A 15,593-nucleotide genomic window follows, 5' to 3' on the forward strand; every position below is an offset into this window, starting at 1 on the left:
AAACAATGCCTATACAGAATGATAAAAATGGGAGAATCGGGCCAGGATTTCTGTTCGAGGTGCTCCTTTCTCACATGTAGCGCAGTGCAGGAGAAAGTCCACATCCGATGCGATCTCACCATTGGGAATACTCTGTTTGATTTAAGAGAGGGTATTAGCTGGCTAGTACAGGAGACATATTGGCCACTCGCTTGATGTGAATTCACTAGACAGTTCCCATGAGCACAATCGGGCATTGTACAGGCTTTTTACTCTAGAGTGGACATAGCAAAGGGCTGCAATGCATGCGTGAAAACAGTTTTAGTTGTAGTCATACTTTAACTAATGGCAGTCATCAGTTCTGGCTCAAATCGACTTGTTGAAATGTTGATCTTGCCGAATGGTTGACGAACATGGGTTGTACCACTAAGTCCTGATTTAGATGTGGGGTATTCTGTGTGTGCGTATTGGTGTGCATGTAGCGAGATGAGGAGGGGTGAGTCACCGGTGGTTCAGAACACGATGACTCCTCGCTGACTCGTGACGTCGGGGTTGTGGCGACAGGGGTTTGCGGTTAGAAACCCTAATCTGCTCCTCATATGACCCTCTGATGGACAGGGACAGCAGTCAACACACACATACACACACATAAGCGCACATACCTACACACATAGACAACCCTCAGACTAGTTAGTCTAGCTCTGGCTCTTCAGTCTAAACATGCACTTATATGGATTTCTGTTAAAATCTGGAGATCTCTACTCTTTCTCTCATTATAAACACAGTCGTGCTGCCTGCATGTATCGACCTAGATGAGCGCACAAATGTCTCAAAGACATTATGTTTGGACATCCAGAAGATGTCTTGAGGAAAGTGAGAATTAATTGTTTTGTTTTGTTTTTAAATTATTTTTTATGTCTGCCTGTGAAATTATATATTCTTTACACCACTGATTTTATGCCTTTAAGATCCTTTTTTTGAGTCTATACTATATTTCCATGAAAGTCATAATGACAGATGTGAACTCTGTACATCCGTAAGGCTTTTTAAAGAGATTTGCAAATAACATTTAATATTTTGTGATTTTTAAAAAGCTGTGGGGTGAGCTTTAAAATGAAAACATAACATTTTTATTTCATTGGCTAATAAATCCACATTTTTTAAAAGCCAACTGATTTCAGTGAATTAGAACATCTAACACTATTGATAGTATGTTTTTTTACTAAGTTTTAGGTGAATATAAAAGAGAAGACACTTATGTAAAGGGGGAAAAATAAAGTCATACCTCTTGCCTCTCCCTGAAAGGTGGTTTTATGTGGTTTGTAGCTTTGATTTGGACTCTATTGCCTTTTGTTCACTGAATAATGGCGAAAATGATTGGAAATCGAATACCTGGCAGGATTTGAAAGTCTGCTTTTGCCTCTCCCTCACTTTCTCCTCTCTCAAGTCTGATTCACACTCACTAATGTGTGTGCTTATGTACCAACATGTCATTTCAGAAGCACTAAAGGCACACTTTTCCACAACACACCTATCACTGTAAGTCTATACTCAGCAATGGGTGATGCTGACCTCGTCACAATTAGCCAGTTTGCAGTTTAAGCTTTGGACTCTCATATGATGGTTTTGAGCTGTGTGTGCCTGCTGTGACTTATTTGGAGAGATTTGGTCATCGTGTCGTTGTTGAATGATATTTGTTATTGTAGAAACACTCTGGTATTTGGGGAATGTCTGAGTTCAGATGTTTCTTGAACAAGAAATTTTTATCCAACCAGCGTTGGGTCTGGGAATTGGCTTGGGACTGGCTCCATGATGTGTAGTTTTGGACTGCTCCAAATATATATGAACACTCAGCTCCTCTTAATGACTGGCTATTTTTGTAGTGGTCTAGCTTTGATAATGCTTTACTGCATAGTAACACAGTCTCCATCAAGGTCGGCTAAAGCCTCTGTAAGCAAATAAAGATTGTTTGAGGCCAGTTAACTGTTCATAACTTCCTGAACACAGAATATTCATGCTGGATATCCTTGAGCCAGTACAAGAGTACTGAGTTTAACTACAAAACATTTAAACATTGATACTGAATTTGTAAACTTGATATATTTGGTATATATAAGCCTATTCTTTGGACCATTTGGGCTCTAAAAAGTTAAAAAGTCGCAAACTGAAATAACTAAATATGTTCACTAAGTGTTGCTTAACAAATTTTAATGACACATAAAACTGCAGTGCAAATGCATTGGGTTTTCTAATTTTACATTAAGCTTACTTTTTTGTATTATTGGGGAGTATATCAATAATCAATGACAAGAGGAACCTGGGCGATTCTGGCGTTACGTTCACTGGCAACGTTTCAAAGCTTTGCAAAAGAAAGAAGGAAAAAAAGGGACACAGAGACAAAAGGAAAAAGGAGAAAAAAAGCAAAAACAGTGATCCAGCTGTGTGTGAGATTGTAATAAACAAACTACTTCACTTGGATGCTGTTTTCCCACTTTACACCGACACTCCTACACAGATGGAATGAATTTGGTTTGAGAAGTCGCTTCATGTGTAAGGAATAAGCCAGAGATACATTACAGTGTGTTGTGTATTACTGTATTATTAGTAGTAATAAGGGTAAAATGTGCAGTTTGGTTAGGATATATTCATGTTTTAAGTAAGTGATTTTAAGTCCTGTTGCTCCAAACACAAAACATTTTCCTTTTCTTATTATTTCCTTTGGTTTGTGTGTGATTGATGTTTGTGTTCAGCTGCCAGATTTCTTGTTGGAAGTAGGTGGTGTAAGCTAGTTGCCGTTGGGTCTTGGGCTGCAGGTGGTAGCAGGAATAAACTGACGACTAGTGAAATCCAGGTCAGCTGTCTTGGCACATTACATTAGATTTATTTATGTGTCCTTTGTCTTTTTATCCAGCGTGTGTGTGTGTGTGTGTGTGTGTGTGTATGCATGCATGCCTAATGTCTGATTTATGTGACTCCTTGTGCAATCCAGCCAAAAGCGTGACATCACTACAAATGTGTTTGTTAAATAAGTGGCTATACAAGGACTGGGTCATTATGGGCTACAGGCAAGGCATAATGGACAGGTGCGTGCATGTGTGTGTGTTGACTGGGGTCTATGTGCATCTATGCATGGATGTATTTGTTTGTTTGCATCTATTTTACACAGGTATATTTGACTGTGTTTGTTGGTATCTGCAGTTTTTGGTGTTTTGAAGCTGATGCCAGCTTTCATCATCTTCTCATGTGGGCTACAGTGTTGAATATTTACAGCTTGTTTTTTCTGCCCTCTGCAGTGGAACAGTAAGGTGTTCTTGTGTGTGTGTGTGTGTGTGTGTGTGTTTGTGTGAGAGAGAGATCAAGACTGTGTGTCTTAGCCTTATAAGGTCAAGCTGTTTTAACCAGGAAACATGTAAGGATAAGAGAAGATGTGAGTCACCGTTTTCCTTCATCTGCTCAGAAGCACAAAAACATCCTCTCCTCTGCCCTCAACACCTTCCCTAAGGGGCTATACAGTGCGTGTGTGTGTGTGTCCGCATGTCCTGGGGTCCTAGTCATTTCTGTTTTGTTCCTAATGAGGCGTCAAGCTATTCACATATCCCCCTTTCATGAGAGATGTGAAAAGGGCCGGGGCAACAGCCGGTGCAGCACTGGAAGAGTCAGTGGAAGACTGGAGTGGAGTGAACCTTGCAGTACTGTTGGACTTGATTGAGTATTTATCTCCTTAGTTGTATATGGTGGATTGATCAGAAAAAATAGTTACGTTTCAAATAATGTTATTCAGATAATTTATTTATTATTTAATGAATATTAGAATAACTAATGTCTTAAGTAAAATCAGATTGTATGACTCTGTGTACCTATGTGCGTGCTTCTATAAGGAACTGGCCAAAATCTTGTCTTTAGTGGTCTCAGACAATCAGCAATGACTCTGCAGAGAAAACTATCCAACCTTTACATGTTCGTTAAATCTTATTTAATCTGCATTAACTATACAAACATGCTTCACAAAAGAAAGATGTTGGAGTACATACTGCCATGATATTATTCAAACCTATGAGTCAGCTGGTTATTGAACGGCTAATATTTGCTATTTCAAGCTCATGCCAGGACTTAAAGCTGTGCGTCTATGGTAAGAACACCAAGTAAGACCCTCTCGCAGCCGTCCATTCTCTTAACTGCTTATCTCATTCAGGGTGGTAAGGGGTGGCTGGAGCCTATCCCAGCTCTTATTGAGTGTGGGTTTATTCTGTGCCTTTACCTTACAATATAAAGTGACTTTAGGCAGCTGTTGGGATCCAACAAATCCAGACATCCCTTCAGTTGATCCATCTACTGTTCACTGAAACTTAACCAGAAATGGTCTCAGTGTAGGGGTGGCTACCAAAAAGCCATTCTTAAGAAAGGGAAATGGGGAGAAGAGGTGGAGGTATGCCAAATTACGCAAGAACTGACTGAAAATAAGTGGCAACAGGTCTTATGGAGTGGAAGAGAGTGAGAAATTCTTTTGTTTGAATCATTAATATTTACAGAGGAGGTCAGGAGGGAGGTAAAACAGCGAGTGCATGCAGCCATCTGTAAAACACTGTGGAGGCTCTGTCACGTCTGCATGCCAATGGTGTGGAAGATCTTGTCAAAGTTGGTGGATTTGTAAATGCAGAAACATATCATCAGATTTTAATCCAGCATGCAAAACCATCTGGAAAGCATCTGATTGGCAGTGGATTCATTTTTCAGCATGACTTATCGCAAACACACTGCTAATGAGGTAAAAGCATACCTTGATAGAAAACAGTGGAGAACAAAAAGTCATCGATCGGCCTCCCCAGAGCCCCGAACTCAACGTTACTGAAGGAATTGACTGTAATCTTAATATAGAACAGAACAAAAGACAGCCAACAGCCATAGAAGAAATTTTCTTCGAGATGCCTGGAGAACTATTTCTGAAAACTATGTGAAGCAATTACAAGAAAGCTACCTTTTTTCCTTGGAAAAAGTAAAGAAATGAGGGGTGGCTCACGTTTTGCACAGTAGTATACTCTGGAACGATCTACTTTTTTCCTTAGTCTTGCTCCTTGTCTACACAAGCAAACATTATATATATACTAGATACACTAACAAGTGTTGAAAAAAGTTATCTCGGTAAATATTTGTTCCTTAGAATTTGTTGCCTAGTAGGGTAAAGTAATAGAAAGCAAATTGATCAACTTTTGTCATATTATTAAGATGAATGGCATTATGTAACTATAAACCAAAGTATAACCAAACTATAAGCCTTTCTTTGTGCTCCATTTCCGCTCCCCGTTGAGGAAAAAATACGCCTTCACAGTGGAAACTCCCCCTACCTGAACCTGAGCAGGACCTTCTTGCATGCAGCTTACTTCTTTTCAGCTCTAGCCGCTGTTTTGACCTGTAAAAAAACAATGCTATTATTCTGTGACATGCTGTATCAAGCCTGCAGATGCGATTTCGTATTGACAGCTGTATGTGCGTGTTTGTTTTTATGTCTAGAGTGCAGTGATTTGTGCTGTAAGCCTGGTTCCCATCCAGACAATAATTTCGGCAGACATAACAAGAGAACCATCAAGTCTCTGCCAGATAGCACATACCACTTTACTCCTTCAAATTAATTATATACAATGTTGAAAATGAACACATGCTCTTTACGTGGTTCCTTTTCCATTTTCTCCTTTAAGAGCCTTAACTGTGTTGTGTAGGAGCGTTAGGAAATTTCACAAACTTTCTCCACAAATTAAAAAGCATCTCTGTGTTTGTCTGAGTTATTCCTTATACATAAATGTATGAAAACACTATCTTTTATTTATTCTTTATACAATTTAAACAAGCAGATATGTCAGATACTTGAGGGCTTTGGACACAAATACCTTAACTGTCCCTTGATCGTTTATTGTCTCAGATATCCTCTGATTCTTTCCCTGTGTTTTGGCTTGTTTACAGACATCTGGTTTACATAGTATATCTTTTTTTTTTTTTCTTTACAGCAACGAACTGGATCAATTTTTTTCTCCATGCTCTAGACCATCAAAACACCAGCTTTTCTCAAGCTAATGGTCTTATGCTTCTGGCACAATCAGCAGAAATCTCCTGCTGTGTTTTACATATCTATATGTCACATTTAAAACATGCAGTATAAGTTACTTTAGATTTTCTTATTAGAGAAAAGAGTTTAAAGTTTATTTCAGCTTTAATTAATACATGATGTCCCATTCTTTGCAGCTGACACAGAAAATGATAACTGAAAATGTAGCACAGACTTTACATGGGCACTGCTGTCTGCCAGAGTATCTATTTGTCTACACCTTTGTGCTCTTGCCAGAACATTACAGTTCAACAGTTGACTGACGCAGAGCTGATGAACAAATGTGGATACAGAATAAGTTTGATTCTCTTTTCAAAGACATGACTCTGTAACTTGTGTGTGTGGATTCAAAGAGTTAGAGTAAATGATTTATGTGAGGATTACAGAGGGAGGCAAAGAAGTGGGTCAGAACTGCATTTAGTTCATTAGACATGTGCAAAGATCAAACAGTGAGTGAAATAGATGGAGACAGAAATTACAGAACGGGGAGTGGAGCAGGGGGTGTTTAAAACTGACACTTTGAACAATTAATCACATGTATTTATGCATGTGTTTGTCATCTTTGTGTGTTTATGTTTCTGTGTATCTCATAGGGAAGTTATATTTTAAAAAATTCCAGTAACTCCTCTTTATTAGGCAACTGTTGTTCCTCATGGGGCAGAAGTCAGTACCCACACTAATCTGTCTCTCTCTCTTGTGTTTAGTATGAGTGTGGCATACCAGAGGTCTGTTCTCGCTGTGTGATCTCAATAACAACACTAAAATTGTTCCTCAGGATGTGTACGTGTGTCTGTGTTTGTGTGCGTGTGCAGTGAGTTAGTTCATATATAGAGAGAAAGTTAAGATATATATATATAATCTAACTCTCTGGGGGAATGTTCTCATCCGCAAAGACCAGCTCCCCCAGGAGGCCCCTCGGGCCTATTGCTGTGACAGCCAATGACAGCACATGCACCCACACAGACAGAAAACAGTGGTATATTACACATGGGATAACAAATGAGGATTAGAGAGTGTGACAAGAGATTTAATGCTTCCTGGTGAAGGTCAAGTTGAAAAAATAACTTTGTTAGGTGGAAGAAGGAGATGGGAGGAAGAGCCAAAGAAAGTCAGAGAAGATGGGAGAGAGAAAAGTGGGAAAACTTATGTTTTGTTACCACAAACATAAGGACTCAAGTTCATTACTTTCTACTTGTTGTGCTTTTTAATGCATAGGCCAAACAAACACAACAATCTAATCTCAGAAAACTTAAACTTGAGGGTTGTTCTTACCCTCAACTGAAAACATCATCCGGACTAAGATATTTCTCTATTTATAGATTTAGCATGGAAAAATAAAGCACCTACTTGCATTTGGTTAATATTGTGTAATCTTGTTTTTTTCCCCCTCAAGATGTTCAAGACACTTTAAAAACAAACCCACGTACAGATTTTGACTCGGAGCTTTGGCTTGTTGATTTTGAGCTGGAAGCTGGCAGTGTACCTCTGTGCATTCTCTGCTACCTTGCCTCTAAAATATGTGCAGCAGAAAAAAAATATTTAGCTAGTGATAAATCAGAGCAGGCCTTGAAAAAACTAACACAGTGTGTATGTATGTATGTATGTGTGTGTGTGTGTGTGTGTGTGTGTGTGTGTGTGTGTGTGCGTGTGTGTGTGTGTGTGTGTGTGAATCCTCTTTTTCTGAAATATGTGTCAGTGAGGCATGTGAGGACACTTGTGGGTGGGTGTATTCACATCCATGTATGTGTGCGCGTAGGCTGGTCAGTGTTATAAACACCAGCGGAGTTTGTTTACATGCTCAGTATCAGTTTGGGAAGCTGTCATTTACCAAGCTATACACACAGATATTTAACACAGTGTGCACAGTAAGGAGTGTGAGTGGACATGTTTGTGTGGATGTGTGTGGGTGTGTGTGTGCGATTGTCATCCTGTAATCATGTTTTTCTAACTGACTGTCCACATTTCAAGAGCAGCTTGCCAGGAAATGTAACTTCCTGCCCAAGAGACTGATTCAGCAGCATCCAGCTGTTGCATGTGTTTGGTTAGAAACACAGGAGAGAAAAAGTAAGACAGAGGTGTGTGTGCGTGTATATGTGTGTGTGGAAAGGGGTGGAAGGGGATTGCCTGTTTTGTTTTTTGTTTTTCCCATACAGTTTCTTAATTGTTGTTTACCCAGACACCGAACGCCTCCTCCCCCACTCTCCCCTGCGCAGAAGCCCACCTCCTTCTCTTTCAGTTGTTTTGTTTTTTTTGACAGATTTAAGTAGGAAACTCCATCTCCTTAAGAACCCACTAAATATCATGTGTCTGCACACTCAGTCTAAGTTATTCTAACCTTTCTGTGCTTTTCCCCTCCTGTGGTCATTCTGAAAATCTTGAATCCCACAAGTATGTAGTCTTGAATTCATAAACTTGCCTTTCTGTGTTTGAGTTTTTTTGGGTTTTGAGACACTTTTTTCATGTATGCCACGAATGCTTGTGGTTGTGACTGCAGTAGCACTATACTACTATTAAATTGTATGTCCGGACCATACAATATGTATGGGTACATATGTGTAAGATGCAATGCCTCTAAGCGATGTTCTTCTAGCACGGGAAAGAAAATGGAGAAATAGAAGTCTGTGCATTAAATACAGAAACTAAGACATCTAAAACTAGAAAAGAGGATGTAGAAAATGGAGTGGAGAGACAGAAATAATACTGAGCTGGGTCTTCACATGCCAAGTTATTTTCACTCTTGTGCATAGTCTTCAAATGATTTTAACAATCAGCCTTGTTTGCCATCGTACTACACAGTATGTTTGCTTTCTGAGACTGGTATTTATTGCTTGACTTCCTTTACTGTACGGATCATTGTCTCCAGTAGCTCTCAGTAGTTTTGAAATGCAGAGATGAGCTTTTTGTTTTGTTCCTGAGCCCATATGTTGAATATGAAGCAGGAAAACGGAGAACATAACATCCCATTTTCAGGAAGATGATGAAATGAACATATCATGTAAAATATACGTGAAAATAAAAAAAAATTGGTGTATATACAGTGGGGCAAAAAAGTATTTAGTCAGCCACCGATTGTGCAAGTTCCCCCACTTAAAATGATGACAGAGGTCAGTAATTTGCACCAGAGGTACACTTCAACTGTGAGAGACAGAATGTGAAAAAAAAATCCATGAATTCACATGGTAGGATTTGTAAAGAATTTATTCGTAAATCAGGGTGGAAAATAAGTATTTGGTCAATAACAAAAATACAACTCAATACTTTGTAACATAACCTTTGTTGGCAATAACAGAGGTCAAACGTTTACTATAGGTCTTTACCAGGTTTGCACACACAGTAGCTGGTATTTTGGCCCATTCCTCCATGCAGATCTTCTCAAGAGCAGTGATGTTTTGGGGCTGTCGCCGAGCAACACGGACTTTCAACTCCCGCCACAGATTTTCTATGGGGTTGAGGTCTGGAGACTGGCTAGACCACTCCAGGACTTTCAAATGCTTCTTACGGAGCCACTCCTTTGTTGCCCGGGCGGTGTGTTTTGGATCATTGTCATGTTGGAAGACCCAGCCTCGTTTCATCTTCAAAGTTCTCACTGATGGAAGGAGGTTTTGGCTCAAAATCTCACGATACTTGGCCCCATTCATTCTGTCCTTAACACGGATCAGTCGTCCTGTCCCCTTGGCAGAAAAACAGCCCCATAGCATGATGTTTCCACCCCCATGCTTCACAGTAGGTATGGTGTTCTTGGGATGCAACTCAGTATTCTTCTTCCTCCAAACACGACGAGTTGAGTTTATACCAAAAAGTTCTACTTTGGTTTCATCTGACCACATGACATTCTCCCAATCCTCTGCTGTATCATCCATGTGCTCTCTGGCAAACTTCAGACGGGCCTGGACATGCACTGGCTTCAGCAGCGGAACACGTCTGGCACTGCGGGATTTGATTCCCTGCCGTTGTAGTGTGTTATTGATGGTGACCTTTGTTACTTTGGTCCCAGCTCTCTGCAGGTCATTCACCAGGTCCCCCCGTGTGGTTCTGGGATCTTTGCTCACCGTTCTCATGATCATTTTGACCCCACGGGATGAGATCTTGCGTGGAGCCCCAGATCGAGGGAGATTATCAGTGGTCTTGTATGTCTTCCATTTTCTGATGATTGCTCCCACAGTTGATTTTTTCACACCAAGCTGCTTGCCTATTGTAGATTCACTTATCCCAGTCTGGTGCAGGTCTACAATTCTTTTCCTGGTGTCCTTCTAAAGCTCTTTGGTCTTGGCCATGGCGGAGTTTGGAGTCTGACTGGTTGAGGCTGTGGACAGGTGTCTTTTATACAGATGATGAGGTCAAACAGGTGTCATTCATACAGGTAACGAGTGGGGGACAGAAAAGCTTCTTACAGAAGACGTTACAGGTCTGTGAGAGCCAGGGATTTTCCTTGTTTGAGGTGACCAAATACTTATTTTCCACCCTGATTTACGAATAAATTCTTTACAAATCCTACCATGTGAATTCATGGATTTTTTTTTCACATTCTGTCTCTCACAGTTGAAGTGTACCTCTGGTGCAAATTACTGACCTCTGTCATCATTTTAAGTGGGGGAACTTGCACAATCGGTGGCTGACTAAATACTTTTTTGCCCCACTGTATATCTATATATATCTATATCTATCTATCGAGCTAGCTATCTAGCTATCTGTAGAGATATCTGTAGAGATATCTGACTATAAAATAAATGTTTTTAAAAACATATAAGTGTTAATAGTTTCTGTATGTGTGACCATACAAACATTTGCTCATATTATTTAAGGAGAAGAAATGGTGCATACAGATATATGTGTGGATATATACATGCATAATTAAGATTACCAAGATGTATATCTTAGGTTAAAGAATTCAACCTTTATTATTATTTAATATTTAATATTTCACTGTAAGGTTTAAATAAACAGTTATATTCACTAAAATAAATCAGTCTGTCCTGTTTTTTTTTTTCCATTTTAAACTCCTTATTAATTGTAAATATCCTCTGGAAATGCAGTGGTACGTCTTTATTTCCTTGACAAACATGCAATTTGTGCCCAAGAATGGAGAAAAACAGCAATGGAAACATGAAAGCGCCAGGTGTTTTCTCCCCCGTACAACACCTGCTTCTCTTTAGCTGAGTTGTGATTTCTCAGCAGGGTCATAGTAAAGTCTTTGTTGATCTTCTCTGACGAAACGGGGAGTCACGACTGTCTGCTTTAACATTCTGCCCTACTTTTAACTTGGATATGTCTGGTACCTTTCTGCACCGTTATTTTCGAATGGCGCCTCAGTTTAGATTTTACTGATATAGCCAATTTACGACAAGAATTATTATGTTACCTTATTTTAAAGCAAAGACGCTGCAGCTGGATACTAACTGGAAATTGTAGCATCTTGCACACACAAAACACCTAATATGTGTACATGTATGCAAAACACTCAAATACACAGTTGTCTACTTCTTGATTATTGTCTTAATAATTTACTTTTTCTTGTGTTTTCCCTTTCTCACCCTGACTCCTTTCTCCTCCCTCTTCCCCCTCTTCTCTTTGTTTACTCACAGGTGGTGTCCTCCTATCCAAAACACATGCTCATCCTAACAAATTGCTGACAGAACAAGACGGACGGGGTAAGGGAGTACGGGAAAGAGAGATCTCCCAGACGCACACTCATAAAGAGAAAGGGGCCATTGGCCATCTGTGGTCAGTCCCCTGCTATTTTGCAGCTGCGTTGGAGTCAGCGAATGGTCCTAAGCGCTGATAAGAAAAAGAGGTTTTTCTCCAACGTTGCCCAGGGGATGAGCCCAGGCTAGGGCAATGTTAAAGCCTCGCTGGCCTTGGATTAAGCCCCTTGGGCTATTTTGTGTAGGGATGGATGATACCCCAGCTGGATCCTCTGCTGTCACTATTCTCCACAGCTATCATTAGTGGCTAATGAGCTGCTGCTAGAGAGGAAACGGGGAAGGTGCCTGCGGAGAGAGGTGAAACCTTACAGCTCTTATTAAGAGGCCCACAGAGAATTCTTTGCCTATTTAAAGCTTTGACTAGCATGACTTTGCCATTTATTATTGTAGGCATTTCTTTATATATTTTGATAGCCTTTTTTGTTACAGCATAAAAATGTCACCTAGAAGTTGAAAGACTTTTTTTCCCAGGAAGATGGTTCAGTGTTTGGACATAAATTATTTTTCTCATGAAGCAGTTTCAAAAATATATTTTTATTCAGGAGGAATTTTGGTAGATTGTTTTTGTTTTACTCTTCCCGATAATTTTGACCTTCCTATGCCCTGAAGATCATTGGTCACCATGGCAGCAGCCTATCGTGTTGTTGTGAGCAGCGTGAGCTGTTACAACAGTGTGGTAGTAGACCGACGCACTCACTCCCATGCAGTACACTACTGCTCAGGGCCATGTGGAGCACTGTCCCAGGGCTTGGACTGCACTGTTGCACACCGTGGCACCTGTTCTGAGCTCCTTGTTGCACCTGACCCTCAATACAATGACCTTAACAGCTCACCCATACACTCCCGCAACATTATTGCTCAGCAGCTTCCTAACCATGCTAAAGTTTGTCTTGCCATGGATAGTACTCATAATGGGAGCCTAGAGAGGGCAGGCAGCAGTGGCAATTTATCTTTAGGAGAAGAGAGCCTCACATGGCGTGGTAAGAAGACCTCTGGTGGTGGAGCATCGACTGGGAGTATGACCTCCTCTGGCAGTCTGAAGGATATTACCGAAGAAGCCATCAACCTGGCCAGTGGTAAACTCAAGGAGTTTTCATTTGATAAGCTCCGCCTCTCATCCTCCAGCCACATCACCTTCCGGAAAGGCCGTAAAGTCCGTCCTGACTCTTTTAGTCGTCGCTCCACCGACCTGGAGATTATTTATGGCCACTTCAGCTCCAACCTTACCACAAATGCAACTACTAACGGTATGACAAATGGCACGGCTTCTTCTAACGATGAGAACCTGCCACCATTTGTGCAAGGGAAAGGAACGGTGCTAGAGGAAACGAAGATTAAGGGCAGCCCAGGCACCATGTCATCCATCACCAAAGTTGCTGGTGGCTCAACAAACAGCCTCACGAGTATTGGGTCATTAGACCAAAGTCTGAACACAGTGGCCTCCCTGTACCGCAACACCCTAGGAGAAGAGAACTTAATTGCCCGTCTGCTGGAGAAGACGCGAGCGGAGGCAGCTACTGGCGGAGCAGGTGGCGAAGACATACGTGCCTGCCTTGATATTCTGCTTAAATGTTCTGAAGACCTTAAGAAATGCACTGACATAATCAAACAGTGCATCAAACGCAAAGCTGGTGGAGGCCCAGAGGATGGGGAAGCAAGCCCTGACAGTGTGTATCGGGCTGTGATGACTCGTCTCAGTTCCTATCTTAAGAGATTGCCTCTGGAGCTGGAAGGAATCGGGGGTTTGGGAGGCAGTGGACAGGGTGCACCTGGAAGCGGGCACAGTGATTTGGCTGAACTGGTTAACACTCTTCACTCCATCCAGCAGGGACCTTATTCGCCGATATTTGGCAATGAACAACCTCCTCGCTATGAAGATGTGGTGCTCTCTCCTCCAATCCCAAAGACTGTTCCACATTCTGTTTCTGCTCCATCCTCTGTCTCATCTACTTCTTTATCTCTAAAATCAGATTCCATCCATACCAAACCAGTTCAGAGCTCAGCCCAGCTTAGAGCTACCCCACTTACTAATGGAGTTATCCAACATCCACATACTTCTTCTTATACACAACATACTCTCTCTCCTCCAACCATTATATCCTCTTCATCCAGCTCCTCTCCAACACACTCCTCCTCCCCTCTTCGTAACTCCCCGACCCCAGCTTATACACACACTCCCCCAGCATCTCCCATGGAGGCTCTTTATATTGAGGAGGAGGAAGCAGATATGGGAAAGACACCAGAACAAATCTCACAGCAGACACACACTCCATCTAGAGGGATGAACAGCAGCCAGAGCAAAAGTGGGACTATGATGGGGCAACACATGCACCTGTCCCAAACACACACGCTCTATAACTCTTCAAATACTTTGCCAGTCAGCTCTGGCTATGGCTCAAATTGGCCTTCCTCTGCGTCACTAACAGTCTCTGCACCCAAAGCTGCTGCACACAGGAATGATGACATTGACAAGCTGCTCATGGACTTGGAGAATCTCTCTCAAAGTATGACTCATCCCAGAAAGACAGAGCCTCCACTTCCTGCCAAAACCAGGAAGAGAGATGGGAGCCAGGGGATCACCTCCAGTGAGTCCTTCACTCAACCCAAAATGGCTCAGTTCCAAGTCTCAAAGCCAGACAGCCACTTAACCATGAACGGCATTAGCTCCAGAACTCCCCAGAGTTTCACTCCTCCTAAAGAAGAGAGGAGTGAAAATGTGGCAGGAGAGGAGGAGGATGGGGCATTGTTGCTGAGAATCCTTGAGAGCATTGAGAGTTTCGCCCAAGAACTGGTGGATTCCGGAGCAGGGAGCACAGGGAGTGCTGAGAGGAACAGTGGAAAGGAGCGGGAGGTGATGAGGCTCCTGCAGGATACACTGGCCACCGCTGGCAGGGCTGATACACCTCTGGAGAGCACAAACACACCAGCTGCTCCCACCGCTCCAACTGTACATACAGATGCAATCTCAGATACACTGATAAAACACACCTTGGCAAATACACCTGAAGTTTCACCTGCCCCAACACCTACAGTATCTGAATCTGAAAGCAGTGCTTCAGTTGAACAAGCACCTAAATCTACACCTGAAAGTGCTTCCCAACCTTTGCCTACACCTACACCTGACCCTCCAGTCGAGTCTGTGGATAAAATTCCAGAAGCGTCTACAGATGAGGATGACTCAAAACCAGTCTCTGCCCCGATATCCTCTGCACCTGCAAACTTGCATTCCTCTACGCTTTCCGATGAAACCATACCTGTGGCCGCACCTGAAGCTCCAGCTCCTGTTGCTACGCCAACCACAGCAAGTGCTACCGTTGCTGTTGGTGAACATACTGCTTTGAGAGATGCTGGCTCAACCCTTCTTATCCAGCAGACTCCAGAGGTCATTAAAGTAAGTGTTCCAAAGTCACACTCACAAATGCATAATCTAACAGACAATCAAAGACATGAACATTTCAGAAAATAGTTTATTGGTGCTGTGTGATTTTTTTCATTGCATTTCAAGCTGCTGCTAGGAAATAAAGAAATGGGTGTTTCAAGGGCTTGAGTAATATGAAGTACTTATTCCAAGACGGTGCCATTACAGTTGCAGTCCACTGATTAGGAATTTATCATGTTAGAAAGATTGCTACATGCAGTGCAACTCTGGGTTAATTTGTGTTCATTGATGTATATAAAAAGGAGCCATCTGTGCTTTTAAATGTTACTGTTGATCCATTTAGGTGCAGTATGAGGGCGCCTGACTGAGGGATAGACATAGAGGGACCACACAGGCTGATTAGCATTAGACTGAAAATAAACTGAGGATTTCATTG

At 41.7% G+C, this 15,593-nt stretch overlaps 1 protein-coding gene across 3 annotated transcripts in view; it reads left to right on the plus strand.

Moving 5' to 3' along the window:
- ppp2r3a (protein phosphatase 2, regulatory subunit B'', alpha) overlaps window positions 1-15,593 on the plus strand; it is a 61,056-nt gene that overhangs the window by 21,177 nt on the left and 24,286 nt on the right. For all 3 annotated transcript variants that reach the window (XM_006798739.3, XM_006798740.3, XM_035911089.2), the window contains exon 2: window positions 11,659-15,169. In XM_006798739.3, coding sequence (XP_006798802.2) covers window positions 12,401-15,169 — 2,769 coding nt within the window. In that variant the 5' untranslated portion in view covers window positions 11,659-12,400. The remainder of the gene's footprint in view (window positions 1-11,658; window positions 15,170-15,593) is intronic.

This window comes from Neolamprologus brichardi, chromosome 19 (genome assembly GCF_056152115.1).
Source record: "Neolamprologus brichardi isolate AB-2024 chromosome 19, ASM5615211v1, whole genome shotgun sequence".
Classification (NCBI taxonomy): Eukaryota; Metazoa; Chordata; class Actinopteri; order Cichliformes; family Cichlidae; genus Neolamprologus; species Neolamprologus brichardi.